The following is a 16,157-nucleotide window of genomic DNA, read 5'->3' as shown; positions in this document are numbered from 1 at the left end:
TAATTTTTTTGGGACATGTGTTAACTTCTCACGGGGTTCAAGTGGAAAAAGAGAAAGTTTCAGCAGTCCAATCTTGGCCCATTCCAACCAATGTTAAACAGGTACGCGACTTCTTCGGTCTTACCAGGTACTACAGAAGATTTGTGCAAAATTATGGCATAATTGCAAGGCTACTTACAGCTCTTACTAAGAAAGACGGGTTTACCTGGTCCAAAGAAGCCTTGGATGCATTTAACACCCTGAAAAAGGCCCTACTCTCTGCTCCGGTCCTCCGATTACCAGATTTTGCTAAAACCTTCATGGTGGAATGTGATGCATCATCAGAAGGACTATGGGCCATTATCTTGCAAGAGGAACATCCCATAGCTTACTTCAGTAAAGGCTTCTCTCTTTCCAATCGGATGAAATCAGCTTATGATCGAGAGTTGTTAGCATTAGTGTTGGCTGTACAAAAATGGAATCATTACCTCCTGGGCTGCCATTTTATCATCTGCACTGACCACTACACTTTGAAATTTTTGCTTGAACAACGTATCACCACTACCAAACAACAACGACTATTACTCAAGCTCATGCCTTACGACTTTTTGATTCATCATCGGGCTAGAAAGGAGAATAGAGGAGCGGATGCTCTTTCTCGCATGCTGCATTCTGGTCAACTATTAACTATCACGATCCCGTATTGTGTGGAGGTTGCAGATATTCAGTCCAATCTCAAATCTTACCCATGTACAAAGGACATACTTCAACGATTATTGACTAACCCAACTTCTATCCCCGATTTTCAATTGGTGGACCAATTTTTGTTTTATTAGAATCATCTAGTGATACCTGATGTACCCAACATCAAGGTGAAGCTGTTACAGGAAGCTCACGACACTCTAATGGGCGGACATGAGGGATTTCTAACGACCATGAAACGATTGTCAGCTCAATATTTTTAGCCAAAAATGAAACAGGAGGTCCGACTTTTTGTGCAACAGTGTCTTGTTTGCCAGCAACAAAAATACCAAACCCTATCGCCTACAGGTTTACTACAACCTTTACCTATCCCAACACAAGTCTGGAAGGACATATCAAATGGATTTTGTTGTGGGTCTGCCTCCATCCAATCGAATTGACACTATCCTCGTTGTGGTGGACCATTTGAGCAAATATGCCCATTTCCTTGGTTTAACTCACCCATTCACTGCTAAAAGTGTAGCTACGGTATTTTGCAAAGAGATAGTACGTTTACATGGTTTCCCTCGTTCAATCGTTTCTGATAGGAATGCCATATTCCTTAATCATTTTTGGTAAGAACTATTTCGTTTGAGTCAAACCAAGTTACAACTCAGCACTAGTTACCACCCACAAACGGACGGGCAAACAAAAGTACTCAATCGCTGTTTAGAGGCATATTTACGTTGTTTCACTAATGAGCAACCAACCAAATGGAGTTCATTCTTACTGTAGGCAGAATTCTCATACAACACTGGGTATCATACTTCCACCGGCACTACTCCATTTTTTGTGGTCTATGGCAGAGAACCTCCGCCTCTTCTGCCTTATGTCGCAGGAGAAACGAAAAACCATGAACCGGAACAACAGTTGATCAATCGAGACGATATGTTAAAACCGCTTTGTACTAACCTTCTCAAAGCTCAAGACCGTATGAGGAATCAAGCTAACTCCAAATGACGGGAGCTGTCATTCGAGGTGGGTGATTACATCTTCCTTAAAATCAAACCGTATCGCCAATGCAGCCTAGCCAAACATCAGTATGAAAAGCTGTCACCGAGGTTCTTTGGACCATATCGTATCAAGCGTGTAGTTGGTCCTGTTGCATTTGAGCTGGATCTACCTCCTGCTGCAAAAATTCATCCCATCTTTCATGTTTCCATACTTAAACGAGCTTATGGTTCCTCTTCTGATGATTCCATTAATCCTTTACCAATTACCAAAGAATGGGAAATCGAATTACAACCTCATTCAGTTATCTCACATCGTTGGGTTTCAGAAGTGGGCAACTTAATTAGTCTTGGAGCTATTGATTTCTTGGTGTAATCGACCTGTTGAAGAGGCTACTTGGGAATCTTATGATTTGTTGGCAGAACAATTTCCTAAATTTTGCCTTGAGGACAAGGCGTTTTACAGAGAGGGAAGTAATGATACAACCCGGCTTAAAGTGTATACAAAGAGGCAGAAACGGGTAAAACCTCATGACCCGGAATTAAGTGAACAGGAGAAATTTAAAGACATTTTTGGGATTTGGTTAGACTCATTGGGTCAACAAAACAACGAGATAATGGAAATGTGGGGAGCAGTTAACAAGCTAGTTTCCAGGAGCAGTTAGCGATCTTCCAAGTGTTAATTAGCAGGCTACGTTTCAATAGTTTCTTAGCTCAGTAATTTTATCAATTGTCTGTTTGTATTGGAGACTTTGCCCCTCTTGAATCCGTCCCTTTAATTTTCATTCAATCATTTGCTTGCTGTAATTTTAAGGTTCTATCAGACTGTGTGTATTGGACTAGCTGTAAGCTGTTTCTTATATAGCTTTTATGTAAGGCTGTAAGCTGTTTCTGGGGGTTTGCTTTTGGGTAGTAAAAAAGCATCGTATTAGTCTCACTACTTTGGTATAAAAGGTCTGTAATGGACTAAATTAATGGTTCTTTTTTGTAGAAAAATTCCCTTATTCTCTGACCAAGTTTAATAGGCTTAATGATCCACTTTAATAGGTTCCAATAAGGGGAAGCATGTACAAGGGTATCAGTTTCATGTATGCCTCACTTTCTTGTACTATGTTTTTTGCTAGTTTGCTATTGGTTACCTTCTTTTCTTAATAAATCTTTGGCTTTCAAAAAAGTAAAAACTGAGAACTTATATACACAACCTGATTTTGTCATGCTCCGTTTGAAATTACTATTTCAAGAACATGGGGAAAGTTTTCAAATTGTGTATTAGTTGGAGCCATTTTTCTTCGATACCATGAGTTCCTATGGTCAAATTCAACCACCCGTTCCAACAAAAAGTATGCACATTATGTTGGCCTAGCCTAACTATGCACAATGGAGTAATTTGATTTTGAGACACAATCTACAATATTTTAAACAGTAAACCAAAACCTACAAAACAAATCCCCAACCTTGTTATTGTCTCACTAAACGTAGTAGAGGAATGGCTCCAAGGGATTCAACTATATTGTGATATAATCAAACATTAAGACAAACTTAGCTTGAATGATATTTTTATCCGAAATTTCTTCAAGGCAACATGTTCCTAAAATTACTAGTGTAACAGTAAACCAAAACCTACAAAACAAATCCCCAACCATGTAATTGTCTCACTAAACGTAGTAGAGGAATGGCTCCAAGGGATTCAACTATAATGTGATATAATCAAATATTAAGACAAACTTAGATTGAATGATATTTTTGTCCAAAATTTCTTCAAGGCAACATGTTCCTAAAATTACAAGTATTTTCAAGACAAACAAATAAAAAAGAAGGCATCTTATAATTCATATATTATATACGAAAAGGGTCACCGGCTGTTAACTTCCCCAACCGGTCCCGTAGCTAACATGAGAAAATTAAATCACAATCCACGGTGAGCAAGCAATTGAAGATGTGCCATGACTTAAAACTAAAACCGCTCTAATAAATTCTCATATTGTTGTCACCATGTTGATCACTTATGATGGGACATATTTAACAAATAGAGAAACAAATACTTTTAGGTGTTTACAATGTTTTTTAGTGCCGTTGTCTTATCTAATTGTTTCTGTATGTAAGGATAAAGCTTCCTTCATGTATCCACTAAGGTAGAATTCATCTTCCTCATCTTCTAACTCCTGATGAATTAAAAATAAATAAATGATGTGTCAATAACAAATGTACATTTTTGTTAATAATTTTATATATTTGTTCTTTCAAATCATCTCCATATTTAGGGAATTGATAAAAACGATATCCACAACTTACTTGAAATCTCATAGCCACCTTAAGTTGGAATACAACGTCAGCAATTGCAGGTCGTTGTTCTCGAGTTTCTTGCAAGCATCGATATGCAATAGCAGAAAACTTTTTCAACGTTATTGGTTTTATATCATTTCTTATTCTCTGATCAATAATCTTGTCCAACTCTCCTTTTTCATAGTGTGTTCGCGCTAGATGATGGAGGAATCGATGCTCATCATGGTAACTTAAAACATATGCTAGCCTTCCACACAATACTTCAAACAGAACCACTCCGAATGAGTACACATCAGATTCTTTTGATAAATATCCTGTTCTTTCGTATTGTGGGTCATTATAACCATATGTTCCAGCAATGTTGGTGATCACAAGGGTGTTTTGTTGATTTGCTAAAGCTATCCTAGCCAAACCAAAATCCGAAAGTTTTGCCTTCCCGTTTTCATCCAACAAGACATTTGAACTTTTTATATCCCGATGTATTATTCTGTGCTTCTCTGCAACATGATTATGAAGATAATCCAATGCCGAAGCAACACCAATGCAAATTTTAAGCAATTGTGGCCAAGACAATCTGTTTGATATTGTGGTGTCACGTAAGTATTGGTCAAGGCTTCCATGAGTTGCGTATTCATAAACCAAAATCATCTCCCCGTTATCGTCACAAAACCCTATAAGGGTTATGATATTCTCATGTTGATACTGTGAAAGAATTGAAACCTCGGTGAGGAACTCCTTTTTACCTTGAAACCCAGTGACATCTAGCCGTTTTACAGCAACTAGCTCATTTACATGATCTTCCCAGGTGAGGATTCCCTTGTATACACTTCCATATCCACCCTTCCCAATGAAATTTGTAGAATTAAAGTCTTGGGTACTATCTTTTATGGCCTCCAGGGGGATTCTACAGTGGTTTAGTTGTTTCATCTGCAGACATGTTATGACTAATTAACGTTGAACCACTCTAAAAAACATACATATATGATATATACATGATTTCCGGAACCAACCTCTGGATATCTTAGCTGATCTTGATTTGAACTTCCAGGCTCACATGGAAGTATATTATCAGTATGCAACTCTGCCTTCTTAGCATCATTTGAGCTTGTAATAAATATCTACACACATACACAGTAAGAATTCACCAAATTGCTCCACCAAATATAAGAAATCATCAAATGAATTCCTCGAACAGACCTCGGGATGTCTTTGTGCCTTTTGATCTGAAGTTTCAGGTTCAAGTCGAAATATATCACGAGTGTATATTCCTGCCTTCGCAACTACGAATTCATGTGCTTTCAATATCTATGAACAAAAACACATTAATAGTTCATCAAAACTGGATAAAGAAAATTTAAGAAGTTATGAAATGGATTTCTTCAAGGAACAGAATATCCAACAATTTACCTCCTCTGGCACCTTAACAGAATCTAAAAGACTGACTGACTTCAGAACCGTATATAGAACTTTTGCAATTCGATAAGCTTTTGTAAGATAGAGGGTACTGGCATGAGAATTAAAATATTTCAATCAGGATAGGAAAAATATAAAGAATACATATAAAAAATAAGATGATTAAATTTGGGGCTTCCTCCATTTCCAATTCTCTCTTCAGCAGGGTCAAGTCTGTTACATTTTCAATCAGCACACACAAAATTTAAGATGCAAAGAGAAGTAAAGAACACATAGATTTTGTGCTTCACATGGTTTGGGTAATCATATTACATCTACGGCCTAACAAGAAAAATTCTAATTATTTTGTTATAGGTCTTAAAAGTTACATGAAATATATATAGAGACAAAACGGGCCAAACTGGATACGATGCCAACCCACCCCATTTCTTGGTCATTATAGGGGGGTCACATCCCTTCTTCAACTATTAGAGAACAAAAATAATACAAGTATCTCCGACTCACCTACTTCTAGTTCAAAATCCAGGTTGTCAGGAGAGACATCTTAGATAGATTCCTCTAACAACACCATCTTTTCCCCGGACATCTTAGATAGATTTCCCTACAACCAACTAAATTGGTCTTGGAAGCGCAGTCCGATTGGGGCGGCTAGGCAGAATTATGAGTTACAAGAGCCAATAGAAGAGATACGAATTGTGTCAGTCTTGAATCCTACTGATTGTTTCCTTGGTGGAAGTAGGTTGTCAACTTGACTAATGCTTAATCGGTTAAGTCGTTAAGGGACATGATAAATATAAAATCATGTTTGTAGACGATCGATGGTCGCAGCAAATGGAATAATTGGGTTCCAATTAAGCTGAACAACTTTTCATGGAGAATTTGGTTGGGAAGGCCCCCTAGTATGTCGAATGTTATCAAAAGAAGGTTGTCTTCAACTCAAACTACATTTTCCGTCTTTGTAAGGACGATGAGGAGGATGAAACTCGTCTTTTTGCTCATTTTCCATATGTTTTGGAGGTTTGTAATTGGACTTTTACATGAATCTAGATGATGACCAACTTGCAGATTTTTAGTCAACTCGTCATTAGATGTCTTTGTACGAGTGTAACCCTAAGGTAGAAAGTGTGTGTTTGACGGCTTTTAATAATGTCTCTCTCTGGTTGGTCTGTGGACCTAGGTCTATTATTCTGATCAAGTGAACCACGTTAATTCTTTATGTTCTTTATTTCTTCACATCTTTAACTTTCTTGTTTGTATGTTTATTTCTCATTAATTCCTAACATGCTCCCTCTCATGATGCCTCCTCAACTTACCACTAATATTAAGGTGAATTTATTCTTATGGTTTAAATACTTTGCTCAAGTAGCTAGTCTCATCTTGGCTTGCTCGTATTTGTTGTAGTTGTGATTTTTCAGTTCTAGTTAGTTTCTTTTTAATACGCTTTCCACAATTTTGAAAATAAAAAAAAATAAACAAGAAGATGTTTACCGATAAGCTTCTTCTGAATTTTGGAAGGGTTGAATGTCCTTCTGAAAATAATGCCGATAAAAGTTTTGCATTTCATGAGCATCATTGTTTATTGTTTGTCCTCCTGATGTTTGTAGTTCTTCCTAAAGAGAATACAATTATGGAATTCATAATCTATGGGAAAGGAATTAAAGAGGATGCCTTTCGAATAAAGATGGTCATTTATGTATTTACTCAATTTCAAAAAGGAAACTAACTATGCACTTGGTTAACAATGGTAGGAACGAATTTAACAAACAAAAGATATGTTCAAAACAGAAAAAACTAAATATACAAATATGTATTACTAAATACAATACGCAAGAAAACGTACTTGAATCCCAATTAGAGAAATGAATTTGATCGAAGTCTGCAACAATTGCAGTGTCGTAAGACAGAATTTTCCCACTTACGGGTCTGTCTAGAAGACATACATATCATTCCAAAATTATGATGGATATGTCGAATCAAAAGTATGTCTCCATGATGAAACATTGAAAAAACGTGGAACGAGAACTATATTTTTCTATGGGTTGTTCCAACCTGAAAAGCTGTCAGTTGAGGTGGAATTTATATTCTCTCAATTGACAGTCAAAAACCTGTCAGACAGTTAACTTTGAATTTCGAAATAAATAAATAAAAATTAATTTTGTAATTCAATTAGATAAAAACGATTCATTAAGAAGTGCCCAATATTTTGACCATCAACTAAATACATTTTGACTATCTTTGACCATTAGATATATGTATATCGATCTTAAGACAGAAATTGTGGTCTGTGTAAAGGATACACTATGAATCCAAGATTAACTTGGATCTAACAAATTAAAAGTTTGTCTCCATAATGAAACTTCTAATATGGAATGATGAAGAACAAAAGACTGATATACGTTTTGTTGTGAGAGTGAACCGATTAAATGTTTAAGAAAGATCCATGAAATATAATACTTGATTCAAATTTGCTCCAAACTTTTCTGGCATAATAGTGTTGATTTGCTTCAAATTGATCATGAATAGGGAAGGAGTAAACAGAAGAGAACAAATACCTGTTTTAGCTGCTGAAGCAGGGAAATCTTGAATTGATGAACACCAGGGCCAGCTGATTCTGGATCTAGTCTCTCAGCTTTCTCATAGGCATATAACCGACCTGATCATGTATACAAAAATGTTTACAAAGCATATGGGTATACCCAAAGGTATGCTTCAGTAATATCTGTCCCTATATAATTCACTCATTTATGCATGTGAAATACTCATTTCCTTATCTTCTTAGGATACACAGATATCTTCTGCTCGGCAAGGAAAATATGGGATATTACCCACAAATTGTTCTATTTTTTGATGGAAGGGTTTATACTCACGAGTTTCATTTATTCTTAAACAGCACTGAACGAAAATGTAAAGGGTTTATGCAAAAAAAGTCCCATTATTTTGGGAAAATTTTTGATAAAGTCCTAATTTTTTTTATCAGAAAATCCCGATTATTTAACATTTTGCATAAATTAACGAAAAACGTCTTTTTTGTATTTTAACAAGAAATGACAGATTATGTGATTTTCCCAAAATAATGAGACTTTTCTTAAAAAAAACATTTAGGATTTCATCAAAAAATTTCCAAAAATAATGAGACTTTTCTGCATAAAACTCAACATTTAACATACATGTATACCACTTAACAACTCAAATAACTATATCTCTTGACCAAGGGTTTTATGCAAAAAAGTTCCAGTATTTTGAGAAATTTTGATTAAGTCCTAATTTTTTAATAGAAAAGTCTCATTATTTTGGGAAAATCACGAAATTTGTCCTTTCCTATTGGAAAATTGTCAGAAAAATCCTAATATTTTCAGAAACATTTCACTTTAGTCCCAATTTTTTTTGAACATAAAAGTCCCGATTATTTTATTTTGGCTCAAATTAACAATTTTTTTTTCTTTTAACACGAAATGACATATTATCGTGTAAAATCAAATAATCGGGACTTTTTTGTTCAAACCCTTTTTTCGGACTAAAGTGAAACTTTTCCGAATATATTGAGATTTTTTTGACAATTTCCCTTTCCTGTTAAAACAAAAAGAAAAATGACTTTTTTGTTAATTTGAGCAAAATGTTAACTAAACGGGACTTTTCTATTCAAAAAAAATTTAAGACTTTATCAAAAAAATTGTCAAAATAATTAGACTTTTCTAATAAATCCTCGTGACGAACATGTCCATAGAAGAATATATTTTCCCGTTTAGTTTGGGTCAGTTTGGGTGTCAGGTACTTGGCCATGCTTTGTTTAGAATTGGAGTAAGAAAATATTTTTCTTCTTCCTAGTTGAAGCACTCTGTACCACCTTCAAATTAGTATAATATATTTTCCATTTTTACTGCGATCCAAGTTACATACTTTAAGTTGCTATAATACCCTTAAATTGAAACTATGTGTGTGTAAAATTTATAATATGTATTGGCAACTTACAACAGTAGGCAACCCTCGGATTTTCCGATTTAATTTCATAGGCAACACCAAGAAAAGGTTCAATCTCACCAAGCGATGAAGGGACAATCTTATTATCCATGATTTCTTTGACACACAAATTAACTAAGAGCTTGAATGTATTTCCCGATTACCTGCTATACTGCAAAAACATTAAGCATCATCAAGAATATCCCTAAGAGAAAGCCAACGCAATTATAATCAGAGAACTGTTTTCTTGAATTAATACAGATACAGTTTCAATTTTTTAGAGACACAAAGGTTATTTACATCAGCGATCCATTTCTCGATAGAAAAACAAAACAATTTGTATCCACAGTTCCATTATCTAAAATTAGCGCTCCATTCCCCACTAAGAAAACAAAACAATTTCTATGGATCCACAGTTGAACAGTGGGATAAATTCTCAGAACTCTCTCAGTAATCCTAAAAAGAAGAACACATGGCTCTCTTATACATCACTATTTGGCCAAGATAATCATAATCATAAGAAATCTAATTAACGAAAATTATCATATTCCTAAAAAGCCCAATCAATCCCTTTTTCATCAGTCATAATTCAAAAGATCAAAACCTTATAGTACTTTTTCTTCTTCTAACAGTGATTACTAGCGAGTGAACACTGGATAACGATACTATGTAAATAACGAAAATGAATTCAGCATCAAAAGCATTAAACTTCCACATCACCATAGTGATTGTTTTTTGCTAAAAGACATGACTGTGTTTGTGTGTGAGTGAAGAGGCTTCGAAGAAGATACATACCTGGATCTGAAATGGTAAAAACTAAAGTCCTGCAATACTAATATATGGCTGAACTAAGGTGCTGCGTCATGTAGCATGCTATCAGCTGGCGGAACAAAGTGATGTTGCATGATAGCATATGGCCTTTGAGGTAACGTGTAATCCTAAATTTTGACTAAATGGACACTTAAACGAATCTGTTGTACATGTGTATATAATATTTTATAAACTGAATTTTAGAATTCCGTTCTTGTAAGGAGTCATAAAAAATTATAATAACATAGTAGATATAGGGCGCTTGGAGAAGATTATAATCGAATCATGATATCATCTGGCTGCGTCGGCCGCATGTTAGACCGTCATTATTATTTTAGTCTGATAGGATTCGTCATATCTTTTTGCAAAACGGAAAAGTATGTCCAGTCATGTTTATATTTATGAATTATATTAAAAACTAGTATTATTATTTGACTTTTACCGTTTTACGCATCTAGTCTCCAAATAACGGATAATATTTTATATGAAAGGTGGAATCCTTCCACCTTATAAATTGATTTTTTTCTTAGCGTTTTTTAGATGTTATTTAAAATCGCTTTTTTTATGGCTCTTATTGTTTGGTTATAATAAACTATCATAACTCAAAAATTCTCCTAAATTTTGTTTATATCCATCTTTCTACTCACTAGATCAATGCAAACATTAAAATCTAAGAGGTGATTAAGAGAGACTATAACTATAATTGGATTCACATGTCATTATTTTATAAGTAAGAAAACGGATATGAACAAAAGGTAGAACGATATTTAATTTATCATTAACTATAAACTTATGGGGGAATTTCGTATATGTCAGTCTTAAATACCAAAATATCATATTTATCCATCAAAAAATCTAAATATCATATTCACCTTGTGCCAAAATATCATCTTTGCGCAAATATTATTTTTAAATATTTTTCTAAAATTTTATAATAAATTTAAATATTTAAATTTAGCAATGGACTATTATACCCTTTATAAATTTCCCAACATTCTTTGATTGATTGAACTTCAAAATCACATCTAAAAGAATGCTGACTTAGATGATTTTTGGAACAAAACCTTTGCCATGAAACTAGCTAAATCACCTGCCACTTGCTTTGTTTTTTTGGAACAAAAACCAAAAATGCAAGCAGTCTTTGTAATCAAATTAGGAGTTGAATGTCTAGTCAATCCAATCCTTGTCAAATCAGTTCTTAGAATCCGTCACTTGTTGAAGTTAGTTTTTACAACACTACAGCATATGAACATTAATCGACGCTCTTTCTTTTCTTTTTATTGATGGGACATGTTCAAGCGTCGTATCAAATAGTGTCGCACAAGACTTGATTGCATTAGGGGCTTCATCCTCCACCTTTAGTGTGACTCCCTAACCTTATTTTCCAGATTCAACTGGAGCTCGATACCTTCTTTTCCCATCAAAAGTTATAGATGAGGAATCAATCGAGTGTGTCACTAGTTGTCATCCAGGATGAATGGTAGTTCGTTGGTATGTCTTTTCCTCATGGAGATGTTGGTGCGAATCAAGTGTTTGTCTTTTTGTAACATATACCAAGATAGGCTGGGAAATCCTTCTTCGATAGATAGGTGGCAACATGACCTGAAAGGATGGAAAGGAGTGCCCCTCCCCAAACAAACATCAAAATCATGAAATTTAACTTAATCAACACCCAAACGTATGTCGTGTGAGCGCGTTCGGATCGCCAAAGGAAATCACTTGGATGTTCCCCTAACCCTAATCAAGAAACAGACCAAAGGGCTCCACAACATGGGGAATGTCCGTTTGTCGTTGCAAGGATCATTTTGTGATATGGGTCGTAGTGCGGGCAACTTTATCTGATTAAGGGTCAGGCATAAGGATTGTATTTGGTTATGACATTTTCGGCTTTGCTGTAACTAAACTATTGTGTCGTTAAGTTATATCAATGTATTTAAAAAAGAATTAAATTAGATGGAGTTTACCAACAAAGAATTTCCAGCCTACCAGTAATCATTAGTAATCTTGAAAGAACCAATCCCAATACCAAAACTAGAATCTAGAAAAAAAAACATCCAACGATTTGATTTATGTTCATGGTTTAAGGTGTATGGTAAGATGATTTTGTAACTTATACATTCTATATTTACCAGTGTTGTAGAAATCGGTCTTGGTGGCCGATTAATCGCTTGGTGGTCTTTAATCGATTGCGATTAGGGTGCTCGGCGGAAATTAGTCATCGGTCAAACTCGGGTTTGGCGGTCCTCGGTGATCATAGGCATGAAAAGTTTAAAAAATTCAAATTTTTTAATTTTCAAAAACTACACCAAAAATTTTAAATTTTCAAAATTTCAAGTTTTCAAATTTAAAATTTAAAAATATTAAACAAAAATTTTAAAATTTGAAATTTTAAAATACTTATTTATTAGGATATATTAACTTTTTAAATAATTTTACATGTAATTTAGGGTCCCCGATTAATCGCCACCTGGTCATATTAATCGCTTAACACCAGTCCACATCCAAGCTACCACCGAGCGACTTTCACAACCTTGATATTTACAGTTATAGTTTAACTAATATTGCTACCTTTGATTTTGTAGATTAAAGAATTTGTAAGGCACATGTTGTCATTGATCTTTATAGGTAGTGTCTCTTTAAATGGGTGTTACTTTAGGTAATGTTAATAGCGGTTTCCATGGGTGTTGTTCTTGAAGAAGAAGAAGTTGGTGCAAGGACCTTGAAGCTGTTGGATTAGGTGTCTAAGCCCATAAGTATAATTGGTATGTACTTGACCCGAGAGTAGCATGGTCCATTTCAGGTTGCATATCACCTGGAAAATTTGATAGGATGGACTTTTGAGAAGAGGTTATTTACGATTTATTAATATATTATAAGTTCTAATATATTAATATGAAATCATATGATTTAATTAGTGTTGATCAAGAATTAATTTGGAATTAATTTAGTGATCAAAAGAGACTAATTAAATATACGGTGACTGATTAAGTAAATTAATGATTCTTATAGTATGGACTAATGGTTATTTAGGACGGGCTAAACCAATATGGTAGTCCATGGATAGTTCATGGAGGTTTAACCCATGGATCCTAAGTAATATGAAAGGTCATGGGCATTAGGGTTTGCATGTATGTAACCCTAATCTTGCCACACTATATAAGAAGCCCCTTAGCATCCATAATCGCACACTAGTGTTCTAAGAGTTCCCATGATCTGTTTTTTGTGCAAGAAAATCTCTCAAAAGTCATCCTTTGTCAAAATGTGTGTTGTGAACCGTTTGAGGTGAAACATTTGAGGCGCTAAGTTCTTAAAGGCCAAAACTACAAGCTACAAAAAAGAGGTATGTAGCACCCCGTTTATTAAATAAATAAATTAATTAATGATTGATTAGTAGCCCTAAAATCTATAATTATATAGCAAGGTGTTGGTCTCGAGGAGCTAATAGTCACAATTTTAGAAGTTAGGGGTCAAAAGTGTAAGTTCTGGATTTAGTTTGTAAATATTTATGAAGACCGGGGCTCCATGGTAATTATTGAGACTTAATTTGAAAGAAAAAAGAGAAGGGAGGGCTTAATATGTCGTAATTGAGAATTGGGGATTAAAAAGGTAAATTCTAGATTAGTTTTGCAAAGATTCTCAAAGTGGAGGGTTGTTGGGTAAATTTAGGACTTATTTTGTAACGGGTTTTTAATGTTGGGGTAAAAGGGGTAACTATTGGACTCATTTTGAAAGGAAAGGGGAAGGAGGGACCGAAATTGTAATTATGGGAAGATGCATCACCGGGTGTGAACCCGTCACCCCTTCATATATATAGAATATGAAACCCTAGACCTAGCTAACACTCCAGCCGCAACCCACCCTTCTGCCCCCTTCACTAGCACCACCACCACCCCCATTTTTCGATCAGCGAATGGCGGCCATCCGAACACTGACTCTCCACCACTCTTCTTCTTCAGTCGCTGCCACGAGATGTTGCATCCACCACCCGCTACTTCGCAAACCGGAGCGCCACCTCCTAGCCTCGACGGAATCCATGAAGCTATAACCGCCACTCCCTTCTTCTACAGTCGGTGTCGCACCTTCGTTTTCGCTCACCTCCACTATTCTCCTTCTTCTTCTTTCTGTCACAACCGTAGCCACCGAGACGATCGCCGGTACAGCCCTAACAGTCTGTGCCTCCGACTCCATTCCACAGCAGCGAGTCGTTCGAGCAACCTTCCGTTTCAATGCTCCGACCAAGATTCGCCGCCATTAGGAGGGACCAGTTGCATTCGTTTGGTGCATGGGCTCGTGTAGGGTGTGTTGCTGCTTCACCGTGAAGAGCATGTGTGTTGTGGGCCGGAAACCAAGAACAAGAACCACCATGGCCGCCAACCATGGTGGCTGCCACCACTCGCCACCGCTGGCCACCACAAGGTGGTTGTCTGTGAGTATGTTTAGCTTAGTTGTGTGTGTATGTGTGTGTGTGTATTAATTTAGAGTTGTATTGTAAATTATAACAAAATGGAATAATGAAAAGGAAAACTGAAAACCACCACCGTAGGGTGGTGGCTGCCGCCGCCAGCCGCCGTGTTGGGTGGCGGTGTGCTTGTTGGGTTTGATTCATTGGAAGGTTTGGACAAAGGGTCTAAAACCCTAATAGGCCTAATAAACCCTAATGGGCCCAATGAAGCCCTAATGGGCCTAAAAGCCCAAGCATGTGACTAATGAGCCTAGTGAAACCCTAATTGATCAAAAGACCTAGCTATTGCGCCTATTGGGCTAAGATGGGGTTGGAAACCCTAATTAGAGTTTAGAAAACCCTAATATTGGATTTATGGGCCTGGGACTTATCGGGACCGATATGTGGGCCATTGGAATGGAATTGTGTATTAAGCCCATTCACACCATATGACTTATCTAGTAGAGTGATGGACTTAATGGATTAAGTCCTTAATGGGTTAAGTGAGAAACACTTAACCTTAATCGTCATTTAATGTGAAACCCTAATTTCACTTGGGCTTATGTTGGGCCTTGCTATTGGGTTTTGGTGTTTGGGCCAATAATGGGCCATCCAAGAACAATCAATGGACTAGAATAATTAGATGGGCTTTAAGGTAAGGCCCATATGAGGGGTTGGGCCTAATTTTCAAAATTAGGCCATAGATGGGCCATAGTTTGGGCCTAGAAGATTATGAGATATTGGGCCATTGAAATGCCAAGTGTGACTGGACTAAATGGTTGGGCCTTTGAATAAGACCATGTAAAGGTTTGGGCCTAATTTGGACAATTAGGCCATATGTTGGGCTTTGATTCCTACATTGGCTTTTGGGCCTATGGATTGGGCCTTGGGCTTGAATGGAGTCAAGAATCGGGTAATGTAGTAATTACCCCAAGTATGTACTTATGGTTATGTAATGGAACCCAATTATTAATTGGGTGATGTTTTGATATTGACAGTTCAGGAAGCTGTCGTCTAAACGTTGGGATTGTGTCTACGGGACTTCAGCAGTGTGAGGTAAGTTACCTTCCAGTAAAAGTGAGTGTAAGGCCACAATGTCGGCCCACTAGTAGGAGATGTTTTATGAGATGATTGTCTTTGTGATGATAATTGTCTGGTTTGCCACAGTCTGATATGCTTTATGCGCTAGGATGCTATTTATATGAGTTAGTAGTAGTAGGGGTGTAATAGTCCCCGGGTACCAGTTGAAAGATACCGAAGGGATAGTGAGTACCCATGCATGCCTAGTAGTATGTTCATGATTTGTTATTATGTGGTAGTGGTAGGGGGTGAAATAGTCCCTGGAACCGGTTAGGATAAACCGGAGGGTAGGTCGATCACCTAAATATGCTTGACATGGGGTTGGTCGGGCACCCTGGTATGCCTGACAGTGGGGTATGTTGAGCATCCTGGTATGCTCAACAAGGTAGGTCGAGCACCCAGATATGGTTGAAAGGGTAGGCCGGGCACCCAGATATGTCTGGCAGTACATGATTTATATGGTATGTGGTACGATGGGGGAATTCACTATGCTTCGTGCGTAC

General features: G+C 36.5%; 1 protein-coding gene across 3 annotated transcripts; it reads right to left on the bottom strand.

Annotated features, from left to right (window-relative positions):
• Positions 1–3,476: 3,476 nt before the first annotated feature.
• Positions 3,477–10,073, bottom strand: LOC122198226 (putative receptor-like protein kinase At5g39000). 3 transcript variants are annotated; one of them, XM_042902419.2, is made up of 9 exons: positions 9,336–9,373; positions 7,919–8,019; positions 7,207–7,451; positions 6,855–6,976; positions 5,361–5,457; positions 5,151–5,258; positions 4,964–5,071; positions 3,963–4,880; positions 3,477–3,832 (listed from the first exon to the last, which is right to left on the bottom strand). In XM_042902419.2, the coding sequence occupies exons 4-9, from the start codon at positions 6,923–6,925 to the stop codon at positions 3,749–3,751; spliced, it is 1,386 nt and encodes a 461-aa protein (XP_042758353.1). In that variant the 5' UTR covers positions 6,926–6,976; positions 7,207–7,451; positions 7,919–8,019; positions 9,336–9,373; the 3' UTR covers positions 3,477–3,748. The 3 variants fall into 3 exon arrangements, with proteins under 3 accessions (XP_042758353.1, XP_042758351.1, XP_042758352.1); XM_042902417.2 differs by lacking the exon at positions 7,207–7,451 and having other exon boundaries at positions 9,336–10,073; XM_042902418.2 differs by lacking the exons at positions 7,919–8,019; positions 9,336–9,373 and having other exon boundaries at positions 7,207–7,907.
• Positions 10,074–16,157: the final 6,084 nt, after the last annotated feature.

This window comes from Lactuca sativa, chromosome 1 (genome assembly GCF_002870075.4).
Source record: "Lactuca sativa cultivar Salinas chromosome 1, Lsat_Salinas_v11, whole genome shotgun sequence".
In the NCBI taxonomy this organism is placed as follows: Eukaryota; Viridiplantae; Streptophyta; class Magnoliopsida; order Asterales; family Asteraceae; genus Lactuca; species Lactuca sativa.
This window is presented reverse-complemented; position numbering and strand designations above follow the sequence as displayed.